This window comes from Onychomys torridus, chromosome 12 (assembly GCF_903995425.1).
Source record: "Onychomys torridus chromosome 12, mOncTor1.1, whole genome shotgun sequence".
Classification (NCBI taxonomy): Eukaryota; Metazoa; Chordata; class Mammalia; order Rodentia; family Cricetidae; genus Onychomys; species Onychomys torridus.
The window spans coordinates 71,684,456-71,697,810 of NC_050454.1; the positions used below are offsets into that span (position 1 = coordinate 71,684,456).

Below are 13,355 nucleotides of genomic sequence, written 5' to 3' on the forward strand. Positions count from 1 at the left end.
ACATTTTCTTTCTTCCCAATTATGGCTTTAGATTTCTTGAAGCTCTTAATCACTTCGAAAAAGCAAAGACTTTGGTCTATCGTCTTCCTGGAGTTCTAACTTGGCCCACAAGTAATGTGATTATTGAAGAGTCTAAGCCAGAAAAAGTCAAGGTAACTTAATTTTTTCAAACATCTCACTCTGGCTAAGAGCCTGTCTATATAGAGGACATAGGTAGCAGTGCTGATCACTGAATGCATTGGACACTCCTGTGCGCTGTTCTTATAACTTGTGTTTATTGTTAGTTTTCCTTAAAGCAGTCTTGTGATAGGGGATCATGACTATTCCTATCTCACACACAGGGAAGATGGAGTTTGGAGGGTTTAAGTGATGAGCACAAGGTTAAATAGCAAGGAAGCAATAGAGTATATGTGGTACTGTGTACCTGGGTGTTGGAATGGTATTGGTATTTTATTAGAGCCACTATAGTTATTGATACACTAGTTATTGATAACACTGTAGTTATTGATAAACTAGTTATTGATACACTGTACTTACTGATTCATTGTAGTTATTGACACAGTACTTGGCTCAGGAAACAGAGAATGAGTGTCATGTCTGAAGCCATAAGGACTCATTGCTGGATCCAAAAAGACTAAACCACACGTGAATTTTGTGAGCGAGGGCTTTACTTGTGAGTTTCCACATGCGCTTAGAACTTGATTTTGGGTGAATCTTTTAAAATCATACTTAACTTTTAAAACTCAATAAGATAAATACATAATTTAAAAAGTAGACAGCATTTTAATAGATAATTTTTGTCAAGAAAATATAAAAGTTGCCAACTAGCACAGTATCAGTATCATGGAAATGCAAATGAAAAGTAGAGTGACGAGCCACTTTGTACCCACGAGGCTATAGCAAGGGTATAGGAGAAGTAAAATGTTCATGCCTTACTGGTTGTAACGTAAACCTATAGCTATTGTGTAAAAATGGCCTGACAGTTCCTTGATAGTTAAATACAAAGTTACTGGATGAATTAGCAGTTGTCTACCTCAATATGTACAGAGAAAGGAAAGCATGCTCTCTAAAGAATTTGATGTGTGAATATTCATTCTAGCATAGTCAATAATATCCTGAAGGGGGTGGGTCTGGAGCCACGATCTATTGGTTAAGAACATTTGTTGGTTTTGGAGGACTCAGGTTCAGCTCCTAGCCCTATATGGTGGTTCACAACCATCCTTAACTCCAGGGGTCTAGTGATCTTGTCTGAGCTCTGTGGGCACACACATGGTGCATGCACATAACATAAAAACAGACAAATTTTAAAAATTTTATAAAAATAGGCTGAAGGGGGAGAAATGTCTCAAGTGTCTGTTACATGATGAATGGATAAATGAAAACATGGATGAACCTTGAAAACCTGATAAGGTAAAACACACACATAAATTTGAAAGGTACTCACTCTAATGTGAATTGTCTTGTGTATAAGTTATAGCTTAGCAAAGAGGGTAGAGAGGAACAAAACCAAGGATTGTTAAGTTTTCATGTCTTCATTCGACTGGAGGAGAGACACAAGAGCGGATAATCACTAAAGCCAGCACTACTGCAAGCATTGCACAGATCTTTTAGGGCTTCAGTAGCAGTGGACTCATCATTCAGGGTGTAAGTTCAGAGGGCCTAATAGAAGTGTTGATTCTAGACGAAGTGATGAAGTTGATTCTGGATGTTCCCTTCCTTCCCATTCCCCTGGACCTCCTTATACCTTTGTTAAATTACATGGACACCCAGAGTTCAGAAAAAAGAGGAGTAAGTCCACAGGGTCATCAGGAGGTCTAGGCAAGCATCCTTGTAAATTGTGAACTGAGGTTTCACGGTTACAACGTATAAAGTTTAGATGCTGACTGAAATTCTAATGATATTTTTCCCCCCCAAACCTATACTGACTTTTTTCTTTTTAAAGAAAAAAACTTACTCAGCATTTATAGTTTGTTCTTAGGCAGAGGTTCTTGAAATCACCAGAATTTTTATTGATACATTCTGTGACAGTATTTATCATTTTTCTTACATTTTGTTTTAGATGATGCTGGAGAAGTTTGTTGAAGAATGCAAGTTTCCCCCAGTACCAGATGCTGTTTGTTGCTATCAGAAGTGCCGTGGATATTCCAAAATTCAGATCTACCTAACTGATCCAGACTTTAAGGTAAGGCGTGAAGGTACTGCTTTGCAGACCTGTCTCAGCACTAACTCAGAATGGATTCTATGAGTGGAGCTCCCGGGCCCTCTGGCTCGATGGCGTTTTTATGTCCTCTTCATTCCCCAGACTGCTGTATATTTATGTCTTTGGGGTTTGTTTTGTTTGTTTGTGCTTTGGGTTGTTTGTTTGTTTGTTTGTATGTTTTTTGAGACAGGATTTCTTGTAGACCAGGCTGGCTTCGAAATCACAGAGATCCACCTGCCTCTGCCTCTGCCTCTGCCCCTGATTGAAGGTTTGTGCCACCACCACCCGGCTATATCTTTGTTAAATTACAGGAAAACCCGGAGTAACAAAAGCAGATTACATGGGTTGGGTTGGCGGCCCGAGAAAAGTGCACTAACCGGCTCCATTTTCTCCTCTAGCCACTGGAACATAGGGATAAGATGACTGTTCCCTCTGATTTGCTGCATTTTAAATGTGTGTAAAATTGAATATGAGAATTTAAAGGCCTTTGAAGTCTGAATCATCCCTTACAGACCTAATTCAGGACAAATCTATCACTTAACTGAATGATTAAGTTATTGGTTTACTTAAGAAGGTAGTTAGTAGCTGCCCACTGTCCTGCTGCCTCTAGTTAGTAGGTCAGATGAAATGATGTTCATACAACACGTGATATGTTAGGAAGGATAATGCATTCCTTCTGTAAAAGTGAAAATGTCTGGGCGTTTTGGGGAGCAGAAGTGTGTCACTCCATAGGGAAATACTATGCCTAGTTATGTGGTGAATGTAAGATCTCTAGTTATCTTAGTGTATGCTATTATAAATGTATTGCTATAGACATGTTTTAAATGTTTGGTTTTTTTTTGTTTTTTAAATCCCAGGGTTTTATACGAATTAGCTGCTGCCAATACTGTAAGGTAGAATTTCACATGAACTGCTGGAAAAAGTTAAAAACAACAACTTTTAATGATAAAATTGACAAGGTAAGGTATAAGGTTAGATTTTTGAATTATGCTTGTATATTAATTTTTTTCCCTCTCTGGATTTTTTTTTTTTTAAAGTCTTTACCAAAGTATATTACTTCCTGGGCATTATGGCCAGAATTAGAATGTTTTACATTGCACTAATAGCAAGGTAGGAAAGCAGTATGTTTATTATTCTGAGTATAAAGGCAATTTCTTAACTTTCACATTTTTATCATTTTTATCAAAAGTAATCATGTCAGTAGTTGGTTTTAATGTCCATAACTTAAGATATGGACATTAAATTATATTAGAACTGAATTAGTTCTCCAGAGATTATCCAGTTAGTCACCAGAAGGTAGCAATAAAGAATCAAAGTCTAAAAAAGTCTATTCCCCTTCCAGAATTTAAGAAACCAACTTAAAATTTATGTTTTTTCCCTTGGGTGGGGGCTTCCAATTATCAAGAACACTTGGAAAAAGGGTATAATTTTATGGTCTAATTTGCATCTATAAAATACAAACATTGTATGGATTTAGCCAAAGAAAACCTTTTCTTTTGGGAAAGAAGAGGCTGTGTTATAACTTTGCAGTAGAAGTTACTCCAGTTTGGTAGAAGCTGATTTTCATGTAACTAGAGAGAACGCTGCGACTCAACTTGCTGTAGAGTTACACAGCTCTGTCCTGTGTGTCTCGTGTTCCTGAAAGCAAGGTGAAGAGTGGCCTTTCTTGGATCCTATTCCTGTGTCAGGAGGGAAGGGGAGCGGCAAGTCCATGAAAGGACTGAGCTGCTGCCGGACATGCTTCATGTCGTGTGAGCTTTGCTTTGACCAAAGTAAGGCATATGGTCAGATCCACACTCAGAAGTACACTCTTTGAATGGGGTGTTAGGACTTGCTGAAGTCCTATACACTATGTTTTTTTTGTTTTTTGTTTCTTGTTTTTTCGAGACCGAGTTTCCCTGTGTAGCTTTGGAGCACGTCCTGGAACTCAGTAGACCAGGCTGGTCTCAAACTCACTGAGATTCACCTGCCTCTGCCTCCTCTGAGTGCTGGGATTAAAGGTGTGTGCCACCACTGCCCAGCTAATGCACCATGTTTTAACAAGTCTTTGTGGTTATAAGGGTGCACATCTACTGGTTTATCCACTGTACACATAACCTTCTTCTTTTAAATCAAAAGGATTTTCTACAAGGAATTTGTCTCACTCCTGACTGTGAGGGAATCATTTCTAAGATTATCATCTTTAGCAGTGGTGGTCAAGTTAAATGTGAAGTAAGTATTCAGTAAAATACCAACTTCATAAACGATACAGTTATTACACCTTTTGAAAACATGGCTTACCCATGTGCAGTTGTGTAGTGTGGATGTGCATGTTGACAGTGCAGGGTGTCCCGCTGTGCGCTGCGGTGAGGTGTTCTCGGTCTTTGGTACTTTCTGGGAGGAGGGGTTTGTGCTTTAGCACTGTTGTTTTTGCGCTTTGGTTATGTTTTCTCTTAAGTTCCTCAGATTTAAGATTGACGGGGCTGTGGGCTTTTAGGGAACGGGAGAGTATCTTAAATGATTTTGAACTTCGTAGCCTGGGGGTGACAGCAGTGAGTAGCTGTGATAACATTTATAGTTTATTGGAGTTTCTGCTTGGTTGTAATTTTTTAAAACTTTCTTAAAGTGTCTCCTGTTCCTCTTTGGTAAATTACTTCACAGCAGCTTTCTGGCTTTTGTGGGGGTGGGAGGTCAGCTGCTGTCAGTTGAGCATTGCCCAGGTGTCCTTCTGAGACACTGGTTACTTGTGTTTTGGTGCTCTGTGTTATAGCAGTATGAGAACGATTCTGGATATCTTTGTTTTCTTTAAAGTTTGAACACAAGGTCATCAAAGAAAAAGCTCCTTCTAAGCCTGTTCTGAAGCAGAAGTGCTCCAGGTAAGACAACATCAAACGGTAGTTTATGATATAGTCTCGTAGAAGGTAATTACATTAAAGTTGTGCACACAAAACAAAGAAGTATTGAAAATGAAGAACTAGTCTGGAATAGTTAGATACTAAAAACTTGAATGTAAATTGTTAGTGATTATGGGTAAAATTATGACATTTCACATTGTGATGTATGTTTGTTAACAGATTTGACACTTAGGTATAAATGATAAATTCACTCTTGGTTGTTTTAGCTTTAATTCCAAAACATTTTAAAATTTTTTTCATGTATTCAGCAAACATTTTCAACCAATAGCTAGTTCTTACCTTGAAGTTCTCAATGTATTATCTAAACTATTTATCTCTATGCATCTTTGTTCAGACCAAATAATTCCAATCCTTTTTTCTTTTCTTCTGGTCCCACTTCTTGTTTTTCATTCTAAAAAGTGATTCTTCTCTCAAGTGATTTGTGATCAAGAAAAACAAAAGACAGAATTATTTGTTGGAAATATTCCACTGTAACCACGTCAACAAAATTATGTTGTAGGGCAATATTGATTTATTTTGCAATAGGGCTTTGAAATGAGAAGTTACACTTGTGACCTTGTGGACTTCTCTTTCCTTTAGTACTGACTACATAGTCGTCTGTATACCTGGACATAGCATCTGTATGGTTCCATTTGTTGTATTCTTGATAGAGAGATCACTTACTTGTTGACATGCTTGTTTTCATAAAGTAACTTCCTTATTTTGACTGAATTGATGTTGTCGATCAGTAGTTTTCGTGTTGAACAGAAATTGTAGGACAGGTTCTATTTTTTAAAAAAGTCCTAACCTATTGCTTGGAGAATGTTTCTATACCAGACAAAGGAAAATAGATAACTGAGTTTATAACAAAGATCAATTGTCACTGACTGTAAATGTCTATCAGCCTAGAGAAGTTAAGACTGAAAGAAGATAAAAAGTTGAAGAGGAAGATCCAAAAACAAGAGGCCAAAAAGTTAGCACAAGAACGAAGGGAAGAGGACTTAAAAGAAAGCAACCCACCCAAAAATGAAGAGCCAGAAGGTATTCAGAAGTGCAGGTTGTGAAAAGCTTGTATACCATGTGTATCTTATATACTCGAAGTACAAATATGAATTCTCATTTTTTATGTCTTCATACTAATTTTTACTGAATCCAATATCAATTTTAGTTAAATACCCCAAACAAGATTTTTGTTAGTATCTTAATACTGCCCTCTACTAGCCAAATGGTGGATCATACCTGCAATCCTGACATTCAGGAAGCTAAGGCAGGAGGATTGCCATGACTTTGAGGGCAGCTTGGAATACATAGCAAGACTGCTTCAAAAAAGCAAACCGAAAACCAAGTACAGCCCGCTGTCACTCTGGGGCAAGTAGGCTAGTGTGGAGCAGACTCACTCCAAAACAAAGCCCAGGGAGCTGGCTCCAGGCAGACCACTTCTCACCATATGGGACAGGGCACTGTGAGTTGTGCTCAGTGGTCTAAGTTCCAGCGTCCTGAACAGAGTTATTAATTACCTGGAGTAATGTTGAATTCTGAGAGTCAGTTCTTAAGTCAGTTTGGCAGTTCGGCCTTTTAGTTGATTCTCATGTTCTCATTACTGAGCATCACAGGAGTGTCTCACAGATGATTTTCCTGGTCCTGTGAATAGCTCACACATTTTTTTTCAGTTTTGAGTTGAAATAGCGTTTCCCCATTTTCTGTTGTATGTTCCTCAAATGAAATATTTTCCATTTACTGTTTGATTTTTTTCTCATCTTCCTAGTATTTGGAAAATGCCTCAATATTATCTTGTACTCTGAATTTTTTCAGCAATATATTAAATTTGTTTGCTTCTTCCATATTAAACACATTACATCTAAAGTTTATTGGCCAAGCTAGGTTAGAATATTTGAGAGAAGAAAGTTTATTTTAGAGGAAATAAGGTTTTAAATGCTGTTACATAAGTGATAGGAAAAGAAGATCATAAAGTATTTGCCCCGGGAATCTGGAGTGTGTGGATTGAACCCAGGTACCTGGCAAGTGCAGTGAACAGGGCTGAGCCCAGCCCTCTGCTTAGTCTTTCTTTGAGGCCATTTCACTCAGTTGCTCAGGTTGCCCTTAGCTGCTGATGCAGAACTTACAGCCAGAGTGAACCTTGAACTTGTGGTCCTCCTGCCTCAGCCTCCCAATTAGTTTTTTTTTCCCCCTCATTTTTTGGCTTAATTGAACTCTCATGCCTTTTCAGAGATACTATTAAATATGTGTATACCAAATTTAAAGTTTCCTGAGTTGTTCATGTCAGTAGAAACAAATCGCACCTTACCAGGCCATGGAGACACCATAATCACAAAGATGGTTTTTCCAGGGCAAGGCTGATCCATTACTCCCCAGATGTCCTCATCCCCCTGATTTCCCCAAATGTGGGAAAACTGACTGCATAATTTGTAGTAGTGGGGACTGCATTCACCATCTCTCCTGTAGAAACAGCAACAAACCCCAGAAATCAGCTGTGCTTTTTGTTACTGTGCATGCTACATTATCTTCTTGCACGTCTGTATAAGTGCAGATTAGTCCTGCTTACCCCTTCGCCATTGTTTTCCGTAGAAAATGTAGACATCGGTCAGAGTTGCCAGTTTCTTGATGATAGAATCCTGCAATGCATAAAGCAGAATGCGGACAAGATTAAATCTGGTATATTGAATACCTCCACGCTTCTCAAAGAGCTGCTTTCTTGGAAGGTTCTGAGCACAGAAGACTACACAACATGTTTTTCTAGCAAAAATTTTCTGCGTGAAGCAGTGGACTATATTATACGTCACTTGGTTCAAGAAAAGAACAGAGTAAAGACACGGATATTTCTGCATGTTTTGAGCGAGCTTAAAGAGGTAGACCCCAAGTTGGCTCCCTGGATCCAGAGACTTAATAGCTTTGGTATGTACCTTTAAATCCTAGAGTTCTGTGTTTAGAAGAAAGGGTAAACGCGGGCCTAAGACCCCTTTTTTCTTTATTGTCTTATTACTTACGGTGTTTTAAATGCAGGACTGCATTTTTATATGGTTCAAGATTCTCTCCCCATATAGGTGGTTTTAGGTTATACTATAAACAGGTTATAATATACTCTTTCAAAAGATGAGATAGGAAAGGCGGGCTTAATTAGGTAAGCTATTTGTGACTGTGTAAACTAAGTCAGAAGTAGATCGAAATGCATGCAGATGTGTACTGTGCAGCCTGTCAGAACAGTGGTGTAATGTGTGCAGAAGTGTATTGTGCAGCATGTCAGTACAGTGGTTGTAATGTATGCAGAAGTGTACTGTGCAGCCTGTCAGTACAGTGGTGTAATGTGTGCAGAAGTGTACTGTGCAGCCTGTCAGTACAGTGGTTGTAATGTGTGCAGAAGTGTACTGTGCAGTCTGCTTCGCTGAGAAACAGAAATTGAAAATTCAGATTCCATGGAAAAATGTTTAAAAGAACCAGTAGGTGGGGCTAATTGCCAAGATTTGGGGGACTGTACTTGCCTGTTGTGAATGGCAAGGTTGTACAGTACTTTCATTCTGTTCTCACTTTGCTGATTTCACTGAGAGAAGGAAAGGAGAGGAAACTTCCCTCATGTGCATGCCAGAATTGTAGATGCCATGGTTGCTTGACACCAGGTCAGGATGCTCTTGGCCTTAGGAAGGCAAGGTTAAGATGATGTCTAGGATGGTGACTGGCCAGGCACAATACATGATCAGTTAGCAGCTGTTGATAAAGACTAGGAAGGGAAAATCGGTCCAGGGATGGGGCCTGCTTGGCCTAATGACGTAAGGTCTGTGCTGGAAAGCTAAACACCTAGGTCTCATTGGTTTTGGGTCCCAGAAAATTACTCCTAAATGATAACGTTGTCACTGGTGTCTATCAGATAAATGATAAAATGAAAAAGTCACTGCTTACATTCTTTGCTATAGAGGATAGACTCAAGAGTTGAAGAAGTAGTCTGGTCTGGGTTACACTGCAGAGGCTAGAGGACCATCCACTGTTCTTTGTTTTACATGTATTATTAGAGGACCATCCACTGTTCTTTGTTTTACATGTATTATTTGAGGCTTGCAGTTCCTCACTAGCAGGCAAAGCCAAGTCCTTTTGATGTAGTCCGCGTTTATTCTGAAGACAGTAAGTATGTACGCATAGTTTTACATTCTAAAGTGAGCTTCAACTCTTCTAACGTTTACACATTTACTTAATAAAGTAAAAAACATTTACTTAATAAAGGAAATAATTTCCAGTTCATGAAATTTTACTTCCTTCTCACAAAAGTGCATATAGTGGAATCACTCATGTGTGTGTTTAATTTAGAAGCCAATTTATTTAATCAATAAAAAAGGGATGGAGGAAGAAATAGATTGCAATGAGAGAAAATGAGTTTTGCATAGTGAAACTGTCTGCTTATATTCAAACGTTTTGTCCCTATCAGAGATTAGATAGGGCATCTGAGTGCATCTCACTGGCAGTTCTCTGAAACTTTTATTGAAGGTATAGTTTATGCCACCATGAATTCTTATGTTTAAAGATAGCATATTTCTCATATCACATGACTTCAATAAGCTCAGTATTTTGTCTAGAGGAATCAGCCACCAGAATAATTTTAAGGGAATGATCTCTTGCTGACTTGACACCTAGACCTATGATAAGGGTGCCATGAGGTATGAAAGAAAGTTGATCTAATTTTGTTTTGCTCTTTGGAGGCATTTGTAAGGAGTGGGCTTCCTTGTCACTTATGTGGAGTATACAGGGTTGGAGGAAGAGGGTAAGAAGAAGAAGCCTTGGTATTTTGGAAGATAAGAAGCAACTCTTAGAAGTGTTAGAGGAGTCTGTCCAAAATAGTTCTTTTCAAGGCATTTGGGAAGATTTGTGTATTACTGACATCTTGTTGGTATGGAATACATACATACAGGAAAACATTGTAAAAGCTTGGCAATTCAATTAGAATTGAAAGTCAAGAATTAGTGAAAAATGATACGTTTTTGAGGGAATTTAGTGTCAGTCATGTTTTAATGATAGAACTGTTCGGCTCACCCTTCCTCAACTACTAAATAATTGTTATAATTATCATCTCAGTGTTAAATCATGTTTGTGAAATGCACAATAGTTTTGACTAATTTATCAAGTGTTTACATATTTTCACTGAAAATGTATGCAGACTGTAAGTAGAACTGTTCAAAGGATGTGATGGTTGGGGATTTTGCTGAAGAAGTTTTAGCTTCTGTGATTTGGGCTTTGTTCTGTTGCAGGCTTAGATGCCACAGGACCGTTCTTTACTCGGTATGGAGCATCTCTCAAGGAACTTGATTTTAGCGTCATGACTTTCCTCTGGAATGAGAAATACGGCCATAAACTGGGTTCTATAGAAGGAAAGCAGCTCGATTATTTCTGTGAGCCAGCGTCCATGAAGGAAGCCCGCTGTTTAATATGGCTGCTGGAAGAGCACAGAGACAAGTTCCCAGCCTTGCACAGTGCCCTGGATGAGTTCTTTGATATAATGGGTATGTGAAACAAGTTTAGGTCTGTATTATCTCATGGTGTGGTTGGGAAAAGCTATGAAGGACCTAGCTTATTACATACTTAATGACAAAGATACTGATTTTTTCTGTGGCTAGATGTTCGTGCTTTCTTGCTGGGTGAAGTGGGAGTGGTTGAGTCTTAATTGGAGGAAATGGGAAGGATGCTGAGGGCTTCAAATAAGGTCCTGCCTCTGATTCTTCCTCTTCGAAGTCTGGAATAGGGATAGTCCGGGGGTGGGGGGCTGTGGGTGTGGAAGTGTGTGTGGAGCTTAGAGACTAGGGCGGTAGGAAATGGAATAGAGTTAAGCTTGGTGGAACAGCCAGATAGATGTCTGTGTGACATCCTGTGGTAATTGCGTTATTCTCCCCTTTCTCTTAGCCTCAAAGTCTGTACATTGTTAGGCATGAACTTTCCAGCTTCCTGTTCTTTGGTTTTTAGTGTGCATTAGGAGTTCTGACCTTGTAGCACTGTCATGTGTCAGAAAGTTTAGTGCAGTGCAAGGCACTTACTTATGTTTTTTTTTTGGGGGGGGGTGTTTTTTTTTGTGTTTTGAGACAGCGTTTCTCTGTGTAGTTTTGGTGCCTCTCCTGGATCTCGATCTATAGACCAGACTGGCCTTGAATTTACAGAGATCCTAGTACCTCTGCCTCCCGAGTGCTGGGATTAAAGGTGTGCGCCAACACCGCCCAGCTTATGTTTGCTTCTTATTAAAGAACATCCCTTCCTGACTGAAAGAGATACAGTATTTAATAGCCCAGACTTACTGCCATTAGTTCAGTGCTTGTAATAGCAAAACCGTACTGTTACAAGTAGCTCACAAACGTGCCGCACAAGACCAGCAGCACAGGCCCCTCATGCACACCCGACACACGTAGTACTCCTGTGTACAGAGCTGCCTGTGGCTCTGCCCGTAGTCACAGAGGAGAAGACCATCAAGTTTCTGGCCATCTTACCAAGTCTGACAGCTCTACCTCCCTTTCTCACTTGAGAAATCCATTGGTCTTGTATATCAGGATATTTAGTATCTTCACCAGTGCTACAATAATTGGGACCCTCAGCACTCCTGCATACTTCAATATGAATTTTAATCAGATGACCAAAAGCCCCTTAAAAGAAACATGGCTGAATCACTTTCCTGATGGTCTTATATTTATACTGGCTAACACATTGCTGTGTATCTAAATTTTAATCAAGGAACTTAGAATTCGTCTTGACTCTTTTTTTGTTACTATTGTTACAACTACTTTGTTCCCAGTCCAAAAAACTTTATCTTTGATCTGTCCTTTCCTGTTCATCTCATTTCTGAGGGGCAGACAGACCTTCCCTGTGTTCTCCCTGACCAGATGGTCACTGTAGTCATGGCACTGGCACCTACATCTCTAAGCCTGTCATAGTGCCTCCGGTCTCTCTTGTGAGAACAGCAACTCTTCCGACTGGGAAGCATTTGCGTGGTGTGCCTACAGGTTACAGTCCTGTCTTCATTCCTTGTGCCATCTCAGCATACCCTTCCCTGGAATGTCCTGACCCTTCCCTGTGTCTGACATGGCTACACGGTTTCTCTAACCATCATCTTGTGTTGCCTGTTCACTTCAAGGCTGACCTACATATCCTGTCCTCCTTAGAGCCCTCCCTGGTCCTTCGTGGGCTTCTTCCTAAAGCCTTACTGGTCTTTCAGCTTCGTTGTTGCTTTATTCCATTGTGGTGTCTGAAGTGCAGGGTGGTTTTTCCTTTTCTTTTTTGGGTAGTAGACCACAAACTCATCGACACCAAGCATGTCTGGTTCCCGCGTCTGGCATAGATGGCATCAAAAAGGCACTCTATAAAATATGCTGCTTGGATTGGAGCTTGTCATCTCTGGTTGATTTCTCATTTAGTCAGTTATCTAGCTCTTGGTTTTTAAACTAAATTGTGTCAGCACATTGTGAAGAAAGAGCATAGGTTGTGCTCATAGTCCCAGGGGTGGTTCTGTAAGGCTTTAGTGTGTGATTCAAACAAAAGTGCAGATGACTGAGTCACTGCACAGATGACTGAGTCACAGCACAGACTTCTGTTCTTCCTGCAGATAGCCGATGCACCGTATTACGGAAGCAAGACAGTGATGAAGTGCCGGTAAGTCCTTGAATCTCAGGGTTTTCTTTATGTTAGACAAAGGAGCAGAGGAGAAGCCAGGCCAGTGCCTGGGTAACATTCTAGACCCAAACAGAGGACTTACCAGTAGAGGGGTCAGAAATGTATGTAGTTCAGTTGGTAAAGAGGTGCCCAGCGTGCACAAAGACTTGAGTTGCATCCCTAGCAGTGCGTAACTGGGAGCGGAGGCACAGGCCTGTAATTCTAGCACTCAGGAAATAGAAACTGGAGGACCAAGTGTTCAAGGGCATCCTCAGCTACATAGTGAGTTCACGCCCAGGCTAGACTTCATGAGACCCTGTCTCGACGGTCTTCATAATCTTCAACTTAATAAATGTTCATTTTAGAAAGAGGTAAGGAAATGCTTTTGAGTCAAGAAAAATGATAGCAGATGGGCAGTGGTGGCGCACGCCTTTAATCCCAGCACTCGGAAGGCAGAACCAGGTGGATCTCTGTGAGTTCAAGGCCAGCCTGGTTTACATCGCAAGATCCAGGACAGGCACCAAAACTACACAGAGAAACCCTGTTTCAAAAAATAAAAGGAAGGGAGGGAGGGAGGGAGGGAGGGAGGAAGGAAGGGAGGAAGGAAGGAAGGAAGGTAGGTAGGTAGGTAGGTAGATAGATGATAGCGTCTG

The 13,355-nt window shown here is 40.1% G+C and overlaps 1 protein-coding gene and 1 non-coding gene across 12 annotated transcripts in view; both read left to right on the top strand.

The window, feature by feature from the left end:
* The window catches only part of Ttc3 (tetratricopeptide repeat domain 3), a 105,119-nt gene that overhangs the window by 56,112 nt on the left and 35,652 nt on the right, over positions 1 to 13,355 (top strand). For all 11 annotated transcript variants that reach the window (XM_036203710.1, XM_036203706.1, XM_036203708.1 and 8 more), the window contains 9 exons: positions 32 to 152; positions 2,060 to 2,182; positions 3,058 to 3,159; positions 4,319 to 4,411; positions 4,991 to 5,055; positions 5,978 to 6,114; positions 7,660 to 7,986; positions 10,323 to 10,574; positions 12,656 to 12,702. In XM_036203710.1, coding sequence (XP_036059603.1) covers positions 32 to 152; positions 2,060 to 2,182; positions 3,058 to 3,159; positions 4,319 to 4,411; positions 4,991 to 5,055; positions 5,978 to 6,114; positions 7,660 to 7,986; positions 10,323 to 10,574; positions 12,656 to 12,702 — 1,267 coding nt within the window. The remainder of the gene's footprint in view (positions 1 to 31; positions 153 to 2,059; positions 2,183 to 3,057; positions 3,160 to 4,318; positions 4,412 to 4,990; positions 5,056 to 5,977; positions 6,115 to 7,659; positions 7,987 to 10,322; positions 10,575 to 12,655; positions 12,703 to 13,355) is intronic.
* On the top strand, positions 7,371 to 7,532 carry LOC118594348. Its single transcript, XR_004946344.1, has one exon. It is a non-coding gene; the product is annotated as a U1 spliceosomal RNA (small nuclear RNA).